The sequence below is a fragment of the Oryzias latipes genome, chromosome 5 (genome assembly GCF_053564925.1).
Source record: "Oryzias latipes strain Hd-rR chromosome 5, Olatipes_Hd-rR_3.1".
Lineage (NCBI taxonomy): Eukaryota > Metazoa > Chordata > Actinopteri > Beloniformes > Adrianichthyidae > Oryzias > Oryzias latipes.
Window position 1 is genome coordinate 36,495,580 of NC_136241.1, and position 21,278 is coordinate 36,516,857.

General features: G+C 46.0%; 2 protein-coding genes across 7 annotated transcripts; both read right to left on the reverse strand.

Annotated features, from left to right (window-relative positions):
- Nucleotides 1–3,024: 3,024 nt before the first annotated feature.
- On the reverse strand, nucleotides 3,025–4,937 carry LOC144992264 (E3 ubiquitin-protein ligase TRIM35-like). Its single transcript, XM_078947904.1, has one exon. The coding sequence runs from the start codon at nucleotides 4,935–4,937 to the stop codon at nucleotides 3,546–3,548; it is 1,392 nt and encodes a 463-aa protein (XP_078804030.1). The 3' UTR covers nucleotides 3,025–3,545.
- A 341-nt stretch (nucleotides 4,938–5,278) lies between these two features.
- Nucleotides 5,279–19,444, reverse strand: LOC144992265 (uncharacterized). 6 transcript variants are annotated; one of them, XM_078947905.1, is made up of 10 exons: nucleotides 19,092–19,444; nucleotides 17,583–17,650; nucleotides 17,439–17,507; nucleotides 9,765–9,812; nucleotides 9,636–9,700; nucleotides 9,536–9,573; nucleotides 9,388–9,467; nucleotides 9,163–9,225; nucleotides 9,031–9,081; nucleotides 5,279–5,427 (listed from the first exon to the last, which is right to left on the reverse strand). In XM_078947905.1, exons 1-10 carry the CDS (start codon nucleotides 19,165–19,167, stop codon nucleotides 5,281–5,283), a joined length of 705 nt encoding a protein of 234 aa, XP_078804031.1. In that variant the 5' UTR covers nucleotides 19,168–19,444; the 3' UTR covers nucleotides 5,279–5,280. The 6 variants fall into 6 exon arrangements, with proteins under 6 accessions (XP_078804031.1, XP_078804035.1, XP_078804032.1 ...); XM_078947909.1 differs by lacking the exon at nucleotides 19,092–19,444 and adding an exon at nucleotides 18,772–19,075; XM_078947907.1 differs by lacking the exon at nucleotides 5,279–5,427 and adding an exon at nucleotides 5,500–8,964 and having other exon boundaries at nucleotides 19,092–19,422.
- Between the last annotated feature and the right edge of the window lie 1,834 nt (nucleotides 19,445–21,278).

The window sequence follows — 21,278 nt, forward strand, 5'->3', positions numbered from 1 at the left end:
ACGGTCTTTAAACTACCTGGCCCCACCCCCCTTGTCACTGCTGTAATCTATCGACCTCCCAAACCAAACGCCACTTTCCTCTCTGATCTGACTGATTTTCTGACCCAACTCTCTGCCATATCACCATCCATCCTCCTTATTGGTGACTTCAATTTTCATATTGATGACTCACAATCTAAACCTGCCTCAGATTTCTTGGATTTATTGCAGTGTTTTAACATCATTCAACATGTCGATTTCCCCGATCACATCCATGGTCACATTTTGGATCTCATCTGCACAACTGGCATCTCGGTTTACAATCTTTCCAGTCAAAATCTTCATATATCCGATCACCTAGCCATAAGCCTGGACACTGAATTTTCTCTCCCTGCACCTATAATCAAGCGTAAAATAACCTTTCGTAACCTCAAATCTGTCTCTCCTGATGCACTGTCAGCCTCCCCTGCTGCTAAATTGTCCGTCTCTCCTCCTCCCCAGTCTAACAATCCTACCAAACATGTAAACTTCTACAATAGCACCCTCTCCTCCTGTCTTGACCAGTTGGCTCCCACTAAAACGAAAAATGTCTCCTTCACCCACACAGCACCCTGGTACACCACTGAACTCCGCACCATGAAATCCCGCAAACGACAGCTATCAAAGCCTCCACCTGCACTCTGGACCCCATTCCCTCCACCCTTGTAAAAGGTTGCTGTCCTATCATCTCTCCACTCATCACTACAATAATTAACTCTTCACTGTCCTCTGGTACTGTGCCCCAGTCTCTCAAACTGGCAGCTATAACCCCCATCCTGAAAAAACCTGGCCTTGACCCTGACAATATTGCAAATTTCCGTCCCATCTCCAAGCTGCCATTTCTGTCCAAAATACTTGAACGAGTGGTTGCCTCCCAGCTCAAATCACACCTAAACTCAAATAATCTGTTTGAACCCTTTCAATCTGGTTTTCGGAAACAACACAGCACTGAAACAGCTCTGCTCAAAGTCTCAAATGACATCCTCCTCTCCTCCGACTCTGGACAGCTCTCCATCCTCATTCTCCTGGACCTCACTGCAGCATTTGACACCATCAGTCACTCCATCCTGCTCTCCCGTCTCAAGAACGGTCTCAACATCACCGGCTCTGCTCTATCCTGGCTTCAGTCCTACCTCACAAACCATCAACAGTTTATCAAGGGAAACAATTGCTCATCCTCCACAGCTCCTCTGTTGCAAGGTGTTCCCCAAGGCTCAGTGCTTGGCCCACTCCTCTTCATCCTTTACCTCATTCCCCTTGGTGACATCATCCGACAACATGGCTTAAATTTTCACTGTTATGCTGATGACATACAACTATACATCTCCACCAAATCCATCAGCTCCACCACTTATTTCACACTCACCCGCTGTCTAACAGACATCAAAACATGGCTTCAGCACAATTTCCTCAAACTCAACTGTGATAAGACCGACATAATCATAATTGGCCCCAAAACCATCACAAAATCCATACCAAATTTTCAGTTAAATTTCAATAACACCACGCTTTCTTCGTCACCAGTCATCCGCAACCTTGGGTTTCTCTTTGACACAAATCTATCACTTGAACAACATGTTAATGAAATCACTCGGTCCGCCTGTTTCCACCTGAAAAATATTGCCCGCCTCCGTTCATCCCTCTCCTTTGCTGCTGCTGAAACCCTCATTCATGCTTTTATTACCTCCCGATTAGATTATTGCAATAGCATACTCCTTGGTACACCCTCCAGAATAATAAATAAGCTGCAATACATTCAGAACTCTGCTGCCCGTCTGCTCACACACACCCGCTCCCGTGAACACATCACCCCCGTCCTTCAAGACCTTCACTGGCTCCCCATCCATCAGCGTATCAAATTCAAAGTTCTCCTCATCACTTTCAAAGCCCTTCATAACCTGGCCCCACCATACCTCACCGATCTCCTCCAGCGTCACACCCCTTCCCGCTCTCTGCACTCGTCCCATGCTAACCTTCTGTCTCTCCCCTGTCGGACCAAGCGTCAAAATTGTGGAGACAGAGCCTTCTCCATTGCTACTCCAACCCTATGGAACAGTCTGCCCCAACATCTCAGAGACTGCACTGACCTCCCAGTTTTTAAAAAATCACTTAAAACTCATCTATTTAAAATAGCTTTTAATCTTTAAATCTGTCTTCTATGTTTTTATTAATTATTTTATTATATTAGCTCTGTTCTTATTAACTGTTTTTGCTCATGTGTTGTAAAGTGTCTTTGTGTGCCATTTAAAGCGCTATACAAATAAAATTTATTATTATTATTATTAAAGCTGAAAAGCTTTGGGTTCAGACATCGTTTTGACGTTAATGGATTCTTATTGAGAAGGGATCTGCGTGTTCAGATGCTGTCATGTAATCTGTGTCATGTGACCCTCAGACATTTACATAACGCTGTTATGAGTCAGGAATGTCTACATTCCCTGCTCTAGTTTTCGTTCATTTCACCACCCAAAGGCGAAGATGTGCAGAAGAGCACAGACGCCACAGGGCAGACTGCTGCGGCGGCCATCTTTTTTTGTCTTTCTGAACCTGTCCTGTCTGTGTGCACAGCTGTCCTCACAGGTGGAAAACAGTCAAACCTGTGACCTGCAGGAAGCATCAAGGTCACAGACGCTCAGTGAAGCGTTCATGCTGCGGCCACACGGAGTAGAGAACACCTAGACGACCCGTGAGGGGCAGTAGGTCAGACGCAGCGTGTCGTACAGATGTCATGCTTTCAAACCCTGCAGACTACGTAAGGATCATTAGGGCTGTTCACGTGACACGTGCACGCTCCTCGCTGCGACTTCACAGTTAGAAATAAGGAGATGAGACAGTGGAGTTTGTGTGGACGTCCTGCTGGCCCTTAGGGACCACGTGCACGCCCGTACGGGTCTACCCCCCCAATAACCGCTGTCCTCTCAAACTTGGATTTTCTGACATTTCGACTCGAAATTTTTTACCCAAAAAATGAAAATAAACAATAGAAACAAAAAGTGAAAACGTCTCTTTTTGTGTTTTTTACTTTGGTTTTTATGCAGTCTTTCAAATTTCACATTAGCAGATAAAAGGGAAACAATTCTCAAAGCATCTAAATGAGTTTCCAGAACCTGAAGCTCTAAATCAATCAGAAACTCTCTGTTTTACTTTCAAAGGTCCCCCTCCCTCAGTGTGAGCTCTGCTCCTCCATCCAGATGTTAAGGAGGAGCTGCAGGTGTGCTGATCCTGAACACCTGGATGCAGGAGCTGCAGGTGTGCTGATCCTGAACACCTGGATGCAGGAGCTGCAGGTGTGCTGATCCTGAACACCTGGATGCAGGAGCTGCAGGTGTGCTGATCCTGAACACCTGGATGCAGGAGCTGCAGGTGTGCTGATCCTGAACACCTGGATGGAGGAGCTGCAGGTGTGCTGATCCTGAACACCTGGATGCAGGAGCTGCAGGTGTGCTGATCCTGAACACCTGGATGCAGGAGCTGCAGGTGTGCTGATCCTGAACACCTGGATGGAGGAGCTGCAGGTGTGCTCCTCCTCAGCTTTGCAGGGCGGCCGGAGACTCCGAGATGATCCGGAGCGGCCGAGCGCTCACCGTGTTGAAGTACGGGAACAGCGTCTCCGTGAAGCGATGGCTGATGGTGTGGATGTGCGTACTGGCGTCCAGGTCGAAGAACACCAGCTTCCCCCTCTCCCAGTCCAGGTGGACCCGGATCCGGTTGAGCTTCCATATGTTTGGCAGAACCGTGGATGGGTCGCATAGCGAGCGTGCCACATACTCTCCATTGGTGCATCCTATCCTCCATAAACAGGACGGATGTGTTCCCTTCCTGTGGACGCTCTCTGAGGCCACGCCCACAAACCAGTCAGTGTTTTCTGGGATCTCCACATCCCAGCTGCAGATCCCTGAGCTGAAGCCCTTGGAGCCCAGGATGATGCGGAAGCAGCTGAACCTTTCAGGGTTGTCCGGAAGGTTCTGTCTCGGTCCACAGGTCACAGCTGTCAGGTTCTGGGACAGAGAAAGTTCTGGGTTTGCAGAGTTTGGGTCCAGAATGACAGGTGTGAACGAGGCCATGGTTTTCATTTTCTTCCAGACTTTGAAGGTCAGGTTTCCCAGGTGTTTGGCCTGGTCTATGAGGGCTCCAGACACGGGCTGTGGCTCTTCCAGGGGGGGGCTCTGCTGGACTCTCGTCACAGCGGATCTGAAGTTCTGCAGGAACACGGCTTCTTCCCCCCCCAGAGCGGCTTCTGTCTCTCGAACCGTTTCTGAAAGAGCTGCGATGTCTTTGCTCAGACTCTCGATCTTCACCTTCATGGCCAGACTCTTCTTCTTCTCCTCCTCCCTCAGAGCCTTCATCCTGGTCTCCTCCTCCTTCTGTATGAACGCTTGGAGCTCCTTGAACTGCTCCCTGAGGAACTTCTCTGTTTGCTGGGCCTGGAACTGAATGTGTTCTGCTGTTTGTCTCAGGTCTTCTTTAACGTCTTCCAGCTTCTTCAGATTCTCCTTCAGGGGCTTCAGGAGGTCTCTGAGCTGCTCCCTGTGCTTCCTGGTCACCTCTTCAATGGGTTTGACGTTGTGTCCGGCGTGTGCGTCTGAGTGCAGACAGACGAGGCACAGCGGCTCCTGATGATCCACACAGAACAGCTTCAGCTTCTCGGCGTGGAGCCTGCAGACGACCTTCCTGTCAGCGTCTCCTTTAGCTTTCCGTTCTAAGATGGCTTCACAAACCTTCTTTAACACCAAGTTGGAGGTCATGTCACTCGATGAGGATCTTTTCTTACACACCGGGCACTCCAGCACCTGTTTGCCGCTCCACCAGTTCTGCAGACAAGCCCTGCAGTAGCTGTGGCTGCAGGTCAGGACCACGGGGTCCCTGAAGACGTCCCGGCAGATGGTGCAGGACAGGTCCTCCGGCAGTAGCAGCGACATGGTCTGCGCCGTGGTCTCCTCTCAGGACCGGCAGGGAAGCAGCTGCCAGGAAGAGAGCTGGGGATTTCCATACCTGCGGGGGGGCGGGGCTTCCTGTCATTTCTAAACACGAAAAGAATGACAAACACGGCTCCAAATGCGCTGTAGTGTGTGAGTCACTCCAAAACTGTCCCATCTGGGCAAAACTGGAAAGTTTCATGTGAAATTCAAGCCGAATCCTAAAACTTTGAATATTCCACTGGAAAGAAGGAGACGTGAAATGAAGGTTTATTGGACATTTTTATTTCGGTTCCAAGCAGTCTGGTCAGACTGCAGCAGATCTGTGTGAGGCGTTCATGTGCTTTCAGTGTGGAAACTCCAGCTTCTGAAGCTCTGCTGCAATAACCAAACAAACCGGTTCCCAGAAAGGCAGATGACGGGTGACGTGACAGGCAGAAGCCCGGACAGAAATCAGAACATTCTGGTGTTGTGGATCCTCCAGAGAGAAGCACTTTAAAAAGGAACAAAGAACTCAGTGTAACACAGAAAAACTGAGCTATGTAGCACAACACGGAACCACACATTTAATAATAATAGGCTTTATTTTTAATGCATGTCATTAAACATAACCTCAAAGTTCTACAACAAAAACTCAGTAGAACTGAACACTGAGTAATACAAAGCTAACTTCAAACTATAAAAGTAGCACTAAACAAGCACAGTAAGAAACCATCAGCAATAATAAGCTTTAGAAAATAGAAATGTCTGTAACAGACCTTGGATGTTCTGACATGAACAGGAAGGGACTTTAAAGCAGCAGAACAAAATGCTCTGCCCCCCCTCGTACGGAGTCTGGTGGGGGGGACCTGAAGAGGGAAGCTGCCTGATGAACGGAGGGTACCGGTATGTTTCTGGGGAACGAGGAGTTCCTGGAGGTATGGTGGTGTCTGACCGGCCATGTAAGTGATGATAAGAAGTTCAATTCAATCTGGGATGAAACAGGAAGCCAGTGCAGCGATTTCAGGATGGGGGTGATGTGATCATACTTCCTGACCCCCTTTAGGATTCTGGTTGCACTGATTTGGATGACGTTTTTTTATCTTCTTGGTGGGAATAGCAGAAAAGGCAGTTGCAGTAGTTGAATCTTCAGGAGATAAAGTTTCTCCGTCGGGATGAGGCCGGAGTTTGGAAATGTTTTGTTGATGGTGGAATGAGGTCTAGTATAAAGAAGAAAGTCCCACTTTCTGTCACACACCTAGGTGTGTGAAATGATTGTCTGCATTTGACCCCTCCCCTGCAGCCGCAGCCAAAACATGCTTGGGAGCGAGCAGCGTTAAGGGACCTGCCGCCCCGCTGGGTGAGGAGAATTTCTCGCTGATGATATGATATCCATCAAACCCTGGCTTCCTGCGTGGCAGCCCTTTACCTTACCAACCGAGCTACCCAGCCGCCTACAGATCGTATAGATCCGTATAGATCCTCTGTTGTTGTTGAAGTTTAGCTAAGGGTCAAACTGTACTCCCAGGTTGGTGATTGAGGAGGAAACAGTGATGATCTGACTGTCCAAAGTGAACTGGGATGTTGAGGAGGAATGAATCTGCTGGGGGGGGGGGGGGGGGTGCCTGGGTTTAACTGCTGTTTAGCTGTAGGAAGTTGCTGTTCATCAATGCCTTGTGGTGAGATGGGATGGAGCTGAGGTGGAGTTTGGAGCTGTTTGTATGTAGATCTGTGTGTCATCAGCATAACAATGGAAGGACAACCCATGTTTACTGATGACACGTCCAAGGGGAAGCATGGAAATTATGAAGAGAATAGGGCGAGAACTGACCCCTGCGGGACACCACATGTCACAGGAGGCGGTCTGGACTTGCATCCTCCCAAAAGCGCGTATTCAGTTCTGTCAGTCAGATATGATCAGAACCACTGCAGCACATCTGCTGACAGTCCGACGGACTTTTTAGAGGCGGAATGAGTCAGAAATGAGTCAGAGCTGCAGAGAAAGCTGCAGGAACTCAGCTGCTACCGCTGGGACTGGAAACCCTGCAGATCTGAACTTCCTTGTTTGATTTGAGAAAGTATTTTTAACACTTTACTCACAGGAAACCCCAAATCTCTAGGAATTCACAGACTAGTTTCAATGTTTTCTGATCTAAAAACTGGTTTCTGTTCATTGTGGGTTTCATGGGTGTAGAACATCTATCTGAGCCTAGAAAGGAAGAACTGGCACGAAGGTCACCAGATCTGTGGAGAAGGCCTCCATCAGCTGGTGGAGAAAAGTCCCTTCCTGAGCTTCAGGCAGCAGCTGCAGACGAAGGTTTTGGTTCTGGCAGCAGATGGTTCTTGAGTTCTTGAGCCTCAGGGGAAACCGGAACCTGACGCCTCCAAGAGGAAGGAGCCGACTGAACTGTTGAGGATCCTGGAGTTTGGAGGACTGAGCTGTGACACCCAGCTTCCCCGGGGAGGGGGGGTGGAAAAGCTTCCAGGTTAAAGTGAAGGTCCCGGTCAATGAGTTCTATCTCTAGAGGAGACATCACGTGGTTCCTCATGGGAGGAGAGCACCGCCATCTTGGTGAGGTCAAGTTACTGCTGCAGTGAATGCATTTGAACACATTTTTTGCATAATACCAGTTCATTGTTTGGGTTTCAACTGCCAAAATCAGAGAAATGAGTCCATGAAGGAGGAAGGCAGATCATTTCACAGGTAAGTATTTTAATTTTTTTTCTTTTAATGCTGCAGGGGCTTCATTAATCGTACACATGTTGACATGTATGATGCTGCAGGGCTGTTATCAACATGCTGCATGATGTACGGATAATTTGCTGTCGACATAAATGTACATTTTATTTTGCTAAACCTGTATACAGCATACTAGGCTATTATAGTAATATAGATTTATACATTTCTGACTCAGTGACTGAACTTTTCCTGCAGGTTTCCAAAGGATTCAGACTTCAGGAAAAAGTGGATCTTAGCAATAAAAAGAGCTAATCCAGATGGATCACCGTGGTACCGACTAGCAATACAGTCTGGATATGTTCAGAACATTTTGTGGAAACACATTTTGATAAGAGGCCAGACTGTTTATTTTAGGGTAAATCTATTGTTCACTTTTGGACTTCTTTTGAATATTATTATTATTATCATTATTATTAATAATAATAACAATAATAATAATAATAATAATAATAACAATAATAATAATATCATTATTTGTATTATTATTTATTGACTTATTATTTATTTATTGTTTGTATTGATTCACTATTGATTTATTATTATTATTATTGACTTATTGTTGGGTTTTTCTAAATAATTTAAATTACATGTCAAAGAGGTCTAAAACTTCTTAATGTTTAGAAATTGATTTTAAAAATTCTTTCTAATAATTTCTTTATTTGTAAGAACCCAGCAACAATGCATTTCCATTCAAGTTTGAGCTTTTAAGGCTGACTGTTTCTCTTCTTTAACAACAACAAATGATGTATATATATATATATATTATACACATAAAATATAATATATTTATATATATGTATAAATACATTTAAATCTAAAAATATATACAGTTTATAAAAGCTACTTAGACACCACTAAAAGCAATAGAAGTCATTGTCATGTAGGCGTCGTCGACCTCACCAAGATGGCGTCGCGCTCCGCCACCGTCGGCCAGGCTTCTAAAACGGGCGTGTCTCCTCTAGTGATATAACTCATTGGTCCCGGTCCTCACAGAGTCCCATCCAGGCCCCCCCGGCTTCTCATACCTTTAGTCTGCCGTGTTTTCAGTGAATTTTGGACGTTTCCTCAGGTGAGATGACCAAAGACGTCTTCATTGTCAAACTTCATAAATATTCATCATTTCTAAAAACAAAGTTCACCCCCCATTTCATAAAGACCCCCCCACACACACACACACACACACACACACAGTTTCTACAGGGACGGTTGGGATGTTGGTCCAGTAGAAGTACTGGACCAAGAGTCCTGGACACCAGTTCACCACAGAGGGGCCTTGTCCAGCACCCCCCTCCACCTGTGAGAACCTGCCACCTGCGACAGAACCGGACAGGTGAGATGAAGCCGGAGTCTCACTTGGAGTTGATCAGATCGACTCACCTGCATCCTCTGACCAAGAACCTTCAGCTTCTGCTTCAGACCTTCCATCTCCTGACACAGAAAGCGTAGAAGAACCGTTTCCTTCATGGTTCTGTGGTCACGTCCAGTTCTTTTAAGGACAAGTCAGACTACCTGAACACGTTTGTCGTTCTGCTGAAGTTTGATTTCAGGGAGAAGCTCCTCCAGTCTCTGGATCTGGAGAAGACCAGAAGAAGATTTTGGTTGTTCCTTCATCCACTGCCTCGGGTTCCTCCTGACCTCTGGGCCATCCACCCTCAGCCTCGGAACCGAGACCCGGATTTCTGGCATCAGAGGTTCTCCAGTCAGACCCAGAGTTCAGATCTTTCACCTTCTTACCCTGTGGTTTGCGGCCTGCAGTCGAGTCTTCATTCTCTTGGTGATCACGGTCGTGGATCCGGTTCTGGGCTTTGGACAGACTAGACAGAAAGGAAACGGTTTCAGCCGGGAGACGTAGGAGGTGCTGGGACCATGACGGCGTGCTCACCGTGCTGGAATGGCCGGGTCGCCTCCAGAACCAGAGGCCTGTGGAAAGAAAGCATGAGTCCAGGGGAAACCTGCACAGCCGTGTGCATGCAGACACATACGTGTGCTCGCTGCTGGGGCCCATGCAGCTGCTCAGAGGGATCAGACGGCCGTGGCGGTTCCGGATCTGCACACAACGCTCCGTAGGGTTTACCTCAAAAACATTCATTCTAACTTGAAAGTGCTGTTACCTTGAGAACGACGCCATCAGAGTCAAGTCCAAAGCTTTTGGTGAGAACCTTTGGACAAAATGAGGCGCCACAGTGAGGAGTAGAACGTACAGGGAACCTCACATTAAGGTTAGAAGAACCTGAACGTTCTCAGAATAAAAAAACTTTCTACAACACCTTTGAAATGAGTGCACAAACAACGACCTTTAATCCAGATCAACCGTTTTTGGTCTGGTTCGCCATCCCTCCCTCACCTGCTCTAGAGTCTCAGGATCTCTGAAGGAACCCTGGAAATCTAAAGAACCCTGGTCCTTGGGAGAACCCTGGATCTCTGGAGAACATGGATCTCTGGAGAACCTGGATCTCTGGAGAACATGGATCTCTGGAGAACCTGGATCTCTGGAGAACATGAATCTCTGGAGAACCTGGATCTCTGGAGAACATGAATCTCTGGAGAACATGGATCTCTGGAGAACCTGGATCTCTGGAGAACATGAATCTCTGGAGAACCTGGATCTCTGGAGAACATGGATCTCTGGAGAACCTGGATCTCTGGAGAACATGAATCTCTGGAGAACATGAATCTCTAGAGAACATAGATCTCTGGAGAACCTGTATCTCTGGAGAACATGAATCTCTGGAGAACATGAATCTCTGGAGAACCTGGATCTCTGGAGAACATAAATCTCTGGAGAACCTGGATCTCTGGAGAACCTGGATCTCTGGAGAACATGAATCTCTGGAGAACCTGGATCTCTGGAGAACATGAATCTCTGGAGAACCTGGATCTCTGGAGAACATGGATCTCTGGAGAACCTGGATCTCTGGAGAACATGAACCTGGATCTCTGGAGAACATGAATCTCTGGAGAACCTGGATCTCTGGAGAACATGGATCTCTGGAGAACCTGGATCTCTGGAGAACATGAATCTCTGGAGAACCTGGATCTCTGGAGAACATGGATCTCTGGAGAACATGAATCTCTGGAGAACCTGGATCTCATGAGAACATGAATCTCTGGAGAACCTGGATCTCTGGAGAACCTGGATCTCTGGAGAACATGAATCTCTGGAGAACCTGGATCTCTGGAGAACCTGGATCTCTGGAGAACCTGAATCTCTGGAGAACATGAATCTCTGGAGAACATGGATCTCTGGAGAACATGAATCTCTAGAGAACATGAATCTCTAGAGAACCTGGATCTCTGGAGAACATGAATCTCTGGAGAACCTGGATCTCTGGAGAACATTGATCTCTGGAGAACCTGGATCTCTGGAGAACATGAATCTCTGGAGAACCTGGATCTCAGGAGAACCTGGATCTCTGGAGAACCTGGATCTCTGGAGAACATGAATCTCTGGAGAACATGGATCTCTGGAGAACCTGGATCTCTGGAGAACATGAATCTCTGGAGAACCTGGATCTCAGGAGAACATGAATCTCTGGAGAACCTGGATCTCTGGAGAACCTGGATCTCTGGAGAACCTGAATCTCTGGAGAACCTGGATCTCATGAGAACATGAATCTCTGGAGAACCTGGATCTCTGGAGAACCTGGATCTCTGGAGAACATAAATCTCTGGAGAACCTGGATCTCTGGAGAACATGAATCTCTGGAGAACCTGGATCTCTGGAGAACATGGATCTCTGGAGAACCTGGATCTCTGGAGAACATGAATCTCTGGAGAACATGGATCTCTGGAGAACATGAATCTCTAGAGAACATGAATCTCTGGAGAACATGAATCTCTAGAGAACATGGATCTCTGGAGAACCTGGATCTCTGGAGAACCTGGATCTCTGGAGATCATGGATCTCTGGAGAACATGAATCTCTGGAGAACATGAATCTCTGGAGAACATGGATCTCTGAAGAACATGAATCTCTAGAGAACATGAATCTCTGGAGAACATTAATCTCTAGAGAACATGGATCTCTGGAGAACCTGGATCTCTGGAGAACATGAATCTCTGGAGAACATGGATCTCTGGAGAACCTGGATCTCTGGAGAACATGGATCTCTGGAGAACATGGTTCTCTGGAGAACATGAATCTCTAGAGAACATGAATCTCTAGAGAACATGAATCTCTGGAGAACCTTGATCTCTGGAGAACATGAATCTCTGGAGAACCTGGATCTCTGGAGAACCTGGATCTCTGGAGAACATGAATCTCTGGAGAACCTGGATCTCAGGAGAACCTGGATCTCTGGAGAACATGAATCTCTGGAGAACCTGGATCTCTGGAGAACCTGGATCTCTGGAGAACATGAATCTCTGGAGAACCTTGATCTCTGGAGAACCTGGATCTCAGGAGAACCTGGATCTCTGGAGAACATGAATCTCTGGAGAACATGAATCTCTGGAGAACATGGATCTCTGGAGAACATGAATCTCTAGGGAACATGAATCTCTAGAGAACATGAATCTCTGGAGAATCTTGATCTCTGGAGAACCTGGATCTCTGGAGAACCTGGATCTCTGGAGAACATGAATCTCTAGAGAACATGAATCTCTAGAGAACATGAATCTCTGGAGAACCTTGATCTCTGGAGAACATGAATCTCTGGAGAACCTGGATCTCAGGAGAACATGGATCTCTGGAGAACATGAATCTCTAGAGAACATGAATCTCTAGAGAACATGAATCTCTGGAGAACCTGGATCTCTGGAGAACATGAATCTCTGGAGAACCTGGATCTCTGGAGAACATGAATCTCTGGAGAACATGGATCTCTGGAGAACCTGGATCTCTGGAGAACATGAATCTCTGGAGAACCTGGATCTCTGGAGAACATGGATCTCTGGAGAACCTGGATCTCTGGAGAACATGAATCTCTGGAGAACATGGATCTCTGGAGAACATGAATCTCTGGAGAACATGAATCTCTAGAGAACATGGATCTCTGGAGAACCTGGATCTCTGGAGAACCTGGATCTCTGGAGAACATGAATCTCTGGAGAACATGGATCTCTGGAGAACCTGGATCTCTGGAGAACATGGATCTCTGGAGAACATGGATCTCTGAAGAACATGAATCTCTAGAGAACATGAATCTCTGGAGAACCTTGATCTCTGGAGAACATGAATCTCTGGAGAACATGAATCTCTGGAGAACCTGGATCTCTGGAGAACCTGGATCTCTGGAGAACATGAATCTCTGGAGAACCTGGATCTCAGGAGAACCTGGATCTCTGGAGAACATGAATCTCTGGAGAACCTGGATCTCTGGAGAACCTGGATCTCTGGAGAACATGAATCTCTGGAGAACCTTGATCTCTGGAGAACATGAATCTCTGGAGAACCTGGATCTCAGGAGAACCTGGATCTCTGGAGAACATGAATCTCTGGAGAACATGGATCTCTGGAGAACATGAATCTCTAGAGAACATGAATCTCTAGAGAACATGAATCTCTGGAGAATCTTGATCTCTGGAGAACCTGGATCTCTGGAGAACCTGGATCTCTGGAGAACATGAATCACAAGAGAACATGAATCTCTAGAGAAGATGAATCTCTGGAGAACCTGGATCTCTGGAGAACCTGGATCTCTGGAGAACATGAATCTCTGGAGAACCTGGATCTCAGGAGAACCTGGATCTCTGGAGAACATGAATCTCTGGAGAACATTAATCTCTAGAGAACATGAATCTCTGGAGAACCTTGATCTCTGGAGAACATGAATCTCTGGAGAACCTGGATCTCAGGAGAACATGGATCTCTGGAGAACATGAATCTCTAGAGAACATGAATCTCTAGAGAACCTGGATCTCTGGAGAACATGGATCTTTGGAGAACCTGGATCTCTGGAGAACATGAATCTCTGGAGAACATGGATCTCTAGAGAACATGGATCTCTGGAGAACATGAATCTCTGGAGAACATGAATCTCTAGAGAACATGGATCTCTGGAGAACCTGGATCTCTGGAGAACCTGGATCTCTGGAGAACATGAATCTCTGGAGAACATGGATCTCTGGAGAACCTGGATCTCTGGAGAACATGGATCTCTGGAGAACATGGATCTCTGAAGAACATGAATCTCTAGAGAACATGAATCTCTGGAGAACCTTGATCTCTGGAGAACATGAATCTCTGGAGAACATGAATCTCTGGAGAACCTGGATCTCTGGAGAACCTGGATCTCTGGAGAACATGAATCTCTGGAGAACCTGGATCTCAGGAGAACCTGGATCTCTGGAGAACATGAATCTCTGGAGAACCTGGATCTCTGGAGAACCTGGATCTCTGGAGAACATGAATCTCTGGAGAACCTTGATCTCTGGAGAACATGAATCTCTGGAGAACCTGGATCTCAGGAGAACCTGGATCTCTGGAGAACATGAATCTCTGGAGAACATGAATCTCTGGAGAACATGGATCTCTGGAGAACATGAATCTCTAGAGAACATGAATCTCTAGAGAACATGAATCTCTGGAGAATCTTGATCTCTGGAGAACCTGGATCTCTGGAGAACCTGGATCTCTGGAGAACATGAATCACTAGAGAACATGAATCTCTAGAGAAGATGAATCTCTGGAGAACCTGGATCTCTGGAGAACCTGGATCTCTGGAGAACATGAATCTCTGGAGAACCTGGATCTCAGGAGAACCTGGATCTCTGGAGAACATGAATCTCTGGAGAACATTAATCTCTAGAGAACATGAATCTCTGGAGAACCTTGATCTCTGGAGAACATGAATCTCTGGAGAACCTGGATCTCAGGAGAACATGGATCTCTGGAGAACATGAATCTCTAGAGAACATGAATCTCTAGAGAACATGAATCTCTGGAGAATCTTGATCTCTGGAGAACCTGGATCTCTGGAGAACATGAATCTCTGGAGAACATGAATCTCTAGAGAACATGAATCTCTAGAGAACATGAATCTCTGGAGAACATGGATCTCTGGAGAACCTGGATCTCTGGAGAACATGAATCTCTGGAGAACATGGATCTCTGGAGAACCTGGATCTCTGGAGAACCTGGATCTCTGGAGAACATGGATCTCTGGAGAACATGAATCTCTAGAGAACATGAATCTCTGGAGAATCTTGATCTCTGGAGAACCTGGATCTCTGGAGAACCTGGATCTCTAGAGAACATGAATCTCTGGAGAACCTGGATCTCTGGAGAACCTGGATCTCTGGAGAACATGAATCTCTGGAGAACCTGGATCTCAGGAGAACCTGGATCTCTGGAGAACATGAATCTCTGGAGAACATGAATCTCTAGAGAACATGAATCTCTAGAGAACATGAATCTCTGGAGAACCTTGATTTCTGGAGAACATGAATCTCTGGAGAACCTGGATCTCAGGAGAACATGGATCTCTGGAGAACATGAATCTCTAGAGAACATGAATCTCTAGAGAACATGAATCTCTGGAGAACCTGGATCTCTGGAGAACATGAATCTCTGGAGAACCTGGATCTCTGGAGAACATGAATCTCTGGAGAACATGGATCTCTGGAGAACCTGGATCTCTGGAGAACATGAATCTCTGGAGAACCTGGATCTCTGGAGAACATGGATCTCTGGAGAACCTGGATCTCTGGAGAACATGAATCTCTGGAGAACATGGATCTCTAGAGAACATGGATCTCTGGAGAACATGAATCTCTGGAGAACATTAATCTCTAGAGAACATGAATCTCTGGAGAACCTTGATCTCTGGAGAACATGAATCTCTGGAGAACCTGGATCTCAGGAGAACATGGATCTCTGGAGAACATGAATCTCTAGAGAACATGAATCTCTAGAGAACATGAATCTCTGGAGAATCTTGATCTCTGGAGAACCTGGATCTCTGGAGAACATGAATCTCTGGAGAACATGAATCTCTAGAGAACATGAATCTCTAGAGAACATGAATCTCTGGAGAACATGGATCTCTGGAGAACCTGGATCTCTGGAGAACATGAATCTCTGGAGAACATGGATCTCTGGAGAACCTGGATCTCTGGAGAACCTGGATCTCTGGAGAACATGGATCTCTGGAGAACATGAATCTCTAGAGAACATGAATCTCTGGAGAATCTTGATCTCTGGAGAACCTGGATCTCTGGAGAACCTGGATCTCTAGAGAACATGAATCTCTGGAGAACCTGGATCTCTGGAGAACCTGGATCTCTGGAGAACATGAATCTCTGGAGAACCTGGATCTCAGGAGAACCTGGTTCTCTGGAGAACATGAATCTCTGGAGAACATGAATCTCTAGAGAACATGAATCTCTAGAGAACATGAATCTCTGGAGAACCTTGATTTCTGGAGAACATGAATCTCTGGAGAACCTGGATCTCAGGAGAACATGGATCTCTGGAGAACATGAATCTCTAGAGAACATGAATCTCTAGAGAACATGAATCTCTGGAGAACCTGGATCTCTGGAGAACATGAATCTCTGGAGAACCTGGATCTCTGGAGAACATGAATCTCTGGAGAACATGGATCTCTGGAGAACCTGGATCTCTGGAGAACATGAATCTCTGGAGAACCTGGATCTCTGGAGAACATGGATCTCTGGAGAACCTGGATCTCTGGAGAACATGAATCTCTGGAGAACATGGATCTCTAGAGAACATGGATCTCTGGAGAACATGAATCTCTGGAGAACATGAATCTCTAGAGAACATGGATCTCTGGAGAACCTGGATCTCTGGAGAACCTGGATCTCTGGAGAACATGAATCTCTGGAGAACATGGATCTCTGGAGAACCTGGATCTCTGGAGAACATGGATCTCTGGAGAACATGGATCTCTGAAGAACATGAATCTCTAGAGAACATGAATCTCTGGAGAACCTTGATCTCTGGAGAACATGAATCTCTGGAGAACATGAATCTCTGGAGAACCTGGATCTCTGGAGAACCTGGATCTCTGGAGAACATGAATCTCTGGAGAACCTGGATCTCAGGAGAACCTGGATCTCTGGAGAACATGAATCTCTGGAGAACCTGGATCTCTGGAGAACCTGGATCTCTGGAGAACATGAATCTCTGGAGAACCTTGATCTCTGGAGAACATGAATCTCTGGAGAACCTGGATCTCAGGAGAACCTGGATCTCTGGAGAACATGAATCTCTGGAGAACATGAATCTCTGGAGAACATGAATCTCTGGAGAATCTTGATCACTGGAGAACCTGGATCTCTGGAGAACCTGGATCTCTGGAGAACATGAATCACTAGAGAACATGAATCTCTAGAGAACATGAATCTCTGGAGAACCTGGATCTCTGGAGAACCTGGATCTCTGGAGAACATGAATCTCTGGAGAACATGGATCTCTGGAGAACCTGGATCTCTGGAGAACATGAATCTCTGGAGAACCTGGATCTCTGGAGAACCTGGATCTCTGGAGAACCTTGATCTCTGGAGAACATGAATCTCTGGAGAACCTGGATCTCAGGAGAACCTGGATCTCTGGAGAACATGAATCTCTGGAGAACATGAATCTCTGGAGAACATGGATCTCTGGAGAACCTGGATCTCTGGAGAACCTGGATCTCTGGAGAACATGAATCACTAGAGAACATGAATCTCTAGAGAACATGAATCTCTGGAGAACCTGGATCTCTGGACAACCTGGATCTCTGGAGAACCTGGATCTCTGGAGAACCTGGATCTCTGGAGAACATGCGGCGTCTGAAGATCGCCAACGGCTAAAAGCTAAAGCTAGCTCTCCTCCAAACCTTTCTGGCTGCTGAAAACAGACGGATGTGGAAAACCACACATGAATGAGACGGAACCATCCGGATGATCTGCAGAACAAGCCAGGTGAACGGCAGCACAGGTGAGGTGATGAGGAGCACAGGGTTAGAGGGGGCGGGGCTCACCTGTCGGATGATGGTGGACTCGGCTGCTGTGGGGACGGGGATTTCTCGCAGAGTCTCCGTCTGCTCATCTGCACAAAGTATGAGGAACATCTGCGGTTCAGAAGATTCTGACACAGACACCTGCAGCAGAACCAGACGGGGTTCTGCTGTCTGTTGGAGAGACGTTCTCCCACAGCCCCCACATCATCATTCATTGTAAGCCTTCAGATTTTTATGATTTTACTCGTTTTTATGACAGAATAACTGTCGTTAGACGTTAACAAATGAAAAGAGCTTCAATCAGACTGGAACGGATAAAATCCTTTGATGATTTTTAATCTGTGCAGATTATTGATCATCTCAGCCAGAAAATGATCTTAAATCTTTCAGTGACACAAATATCAGAAACAGCAAACGTGACAGAGGAGTTAGAACTACAGGTCTTTATGTCTTTTACAGAAATTCTCCTTTCCAGAATCCTCATTTCAAAACCACAAAGGATCTTTTATGGGAAGAAAGTTAAAAGTTAAGGGAAGCAGGAAGCATCCCTAACCCTAACCCTCACCTTTCAACCACTTAATGAAACTCAGTCTGACAAATTTGAGCCTAGTTTTCACTGAGCGGTCCAGTCTGGTCCAGTCTGGTTTTATGGGCCTTTCCATTATAAAGTTGACCCATTACTGTACCATCTTTGACTAAAAAAAGACACAAGATGGTCATTTGTTCCTACTAGGAGGTGGGGGTTTCATTCAGGCCGTGGCTGACATGATGTCATCGATTTCACAAAGTTCAAATCTAATTAATGAGCGTTTTGCAACAATTATTTATGAGTCCACCGTCTTCTGAAGATAAAGACGTTGATGGTTTATTAAAATATACATTTAAAAACTTTTTTTTGACAAAAATTGTTCCGATGCAATGCATTGTGGTCCATATTTGCCAACGCAGTGAGCATTGATGCTCACTGGTTTTTCACAGAGACTTCTGGGAAATTTCTGGATTTTGGATTGTAGATTCAGACACTATAGAATGATGAACGCGCTATATAGAGGTTAGAGTTGGAATTCAGACACAACTCCAATAAAAAGTAAAAGTAATGTCTATAAAATACATTGAATTACCATTTAAATGTGATTTCACATTTTAAAGGCTTATCAGAACACTTGAATTGTTGACGTCGATTCTGTCTAAAAGTAAGAAGATTATTCACCGTTTTACTCCAATAAAAAATGACAACCGCTGCAAAGGGGCCCTTGTTATGGTTCGCCTGGGCCCCCAAACTGTTAGGTCCGCCCCTGGTCCCGTTAAATAAACGGTTCGGTTAAATAAACGCGGGGATGGGGGTGGGGGTGGGGGGTCGCGAATAATGTCGACTCCGTCCTAGAACTCTCTCCGACCATCTTACAGATGGAAAAGAGAAAATCGTGACAAAAGAAAGTTTCAAGCGCTCGCGCTGGTTCCGCGGACGCTGCTCGGCCTAAAGTCCCGGTTGCCATAGTTACGGATGTGAAGAGACCAGCGGACAGTTACCGTTTTTGTCTCGCGGCTGCCACCGGATCCAGACTGTAGAAACTTGGAGGCGATTTTCCAAAATAATTCCCGACATTTTAACGTTTTTTTTTCCCTGAAAAACGCAGCTGGGTTATTATGCAGCTCGGGACGCTTCCGGTGTGGACTTTCACAATAAATGTGTATCTGAATTTTACAGGATTTTAAATAAACAGCATAGATGACGTCAGTCTGCCGCTGTGGGCCCAGAAGAAAGCAACCGTATTTTTGTAATGACGTTTTTATTACGATTGAAATTTTTTAAAATTGAGAATCTCGAAAACTAAAATGAATTTGAATCCCTAAAAAACGGATTAAAATAAAAATTCCCATCATTTTTAAAAATTTCTTAAATTTGTAGAAATAGTCTGGAGTCTTTGTCCATTTCAGAAAACCAGAACCTGCACCTTTCTGCAGGTTCTGCAGCAGTTGGGTAAGAGGCCAGACTGTTGGCACAGCACTGTTTCCTGAAGTCTGAATCCATTGGAAACCTGTAAGAAAAGTTCAGTCACTGAGTCAGAAATGTATCAATCTAGATTACTATAATAGCCTAGTATGCTGCATATAGGTTTAACACAATAAAGTTTACATTTATGTCAACAGCAAATTATCCGTACATCATGCAGCATGTTGATAACAGCCCTGCAGCATCATACATGTCAACATGTGTTCTATTAATAAAGCCCCTGCAGCATTAAAAGAAAAGAATTATAGTACTTACCTGTCAAATGATCTGCCTTCCTCCTTCATGGACTCATTTCTCTGATTTTGGCAGTTGAAACACAAACAATGAACTGGTATTATGCAAAAAATGTGTTCACATGCATTCACTGCAGCAGTAACTTGACCTCACCAAGATGGTGGTGCTCTCCTCCCATGAGGAACCAGGTGATGTCTCCTCTAGTGATAGAACTCGTTGGTTCAGCCTTTTGTCTGTCGGAGGTTTCCATCCATGTCTGCACTCTGATCAGGGGGGGGGGGGGGGGGGGGCGGCGCTGAATGGTTCTGCTGTGAATTTGGAAGAGTTTGTCTTCAGAATCCACGGAGATCTTCCACCGTGGATCTTCAAGGAATCCCATTCTCATGGAAAAAAGATTCCCGGTATAAATCCTTCAGCAGCTGGAGGTCCGGGTCAGACATCATGCAATTACCGACCAGAACAGTGACCGGCGTTTTCCGTCCAGCAGATTCTGGGTTTGGAGCTGGAAAACCCCAGAAGCTGCATGGAGCTACATCCACCCTGGACAGGTGAGGATCTGATCGACGTCCTCAGACATGAGGACCAATTTCACTAGAAACCAGGTTCAAAGTCCCACTCTGAACATCTTCTGATCCGTTTCAAATCGTTTCCAGTCGTCTTTTCATGATGAAGATGCCGTTTTTGGCCAAGACCAAAATCCTGTGTCGTTTTCTAGGACAGTTTCTGCAGAGCAGCAGGAATTCATGAAACATTTGCCTTTGAGTTGTTTGGTGGGACTGTTGGTGTGGAGTAAGTCTGCTACCCCTTCCCATCATGCCTTGCTTTATACTCTCTCCCACTAGCTTACAGCCCAAACCTAACATAAGATGTGCAACAAAAACAGCAGCAGTATCAGATCCGTCCATCCCTCCAGTTCTGATCCAGATTCCAGCTCAGACCAGGAAAACAAAGACGTTCATGGATCTGCAGGTGGAGGATCAGAAAGGGGCGGAGCTGGACTAATAATAATAATAATGGATTGGATTTATCTGCGCTTTTCCAGACGCTCAAAGCGCTTACATTGTGTCCATTATTCATTCACTCCTCATTCATACTTGGTGATGGTAGCTACGGTTGTAGCCACAGCTGCCCTGGGGCAGACTGACAGAGGCGTGGCTGCCATTTGGCGCCTACGGCCCCTCTGACCATCAGCGGGATCATTCATGCACATTCACACACCAGTGGAGCCACACTGGAGGCAAGGAGGGTGAAGTGTCTTGCCCAAGGACACAACGACATTTGGCTGGGGGGAGCGGGGATCGAACCGCCAACCCTTCGATCATTGGACGACCCGCTCAACCGCCTGAGCCACTGTCGCTCTTATCCCGCCAATTGTAGTTTTTACGTAACAAGAACAAACTTTTCGTAAGAGTATTTTTTTGTCTTTTTCTGAATCACAACGATTTGAATAAAGAAATCCTCAGATTGCT

Coding starts and splice junctions, on each gene's coding strand:
- LOC144992264 (XM_078947904.1), bottom strand. CDS start 4,937: ATGTCGCTGCTACTGCCGGAGGACCTGTCCTGCACCATCTGCCGGGAC.
- LOC144992265 (XM_078947905.1), bottom strand. CDS start 19,167: ATGTCGGGAATTATTTTGGAAAATCGCCTCCAAGTTTCTACAGTCTGG. Junction 17,651..19,091: donor GCAGCCGCGAGACAAAAACG/GTAACTGTCCGC, acceptor TACTTTGTGCAG/ATGAGCAGACGGAGACTCTG. Junction 9,701..9,764: donor CTGATGGCGTCGTTCTCAAG/GTAACAGCACTT, acceptor CGTTGTGTGCAG/ATCCGGAACCGCCACGGCCG.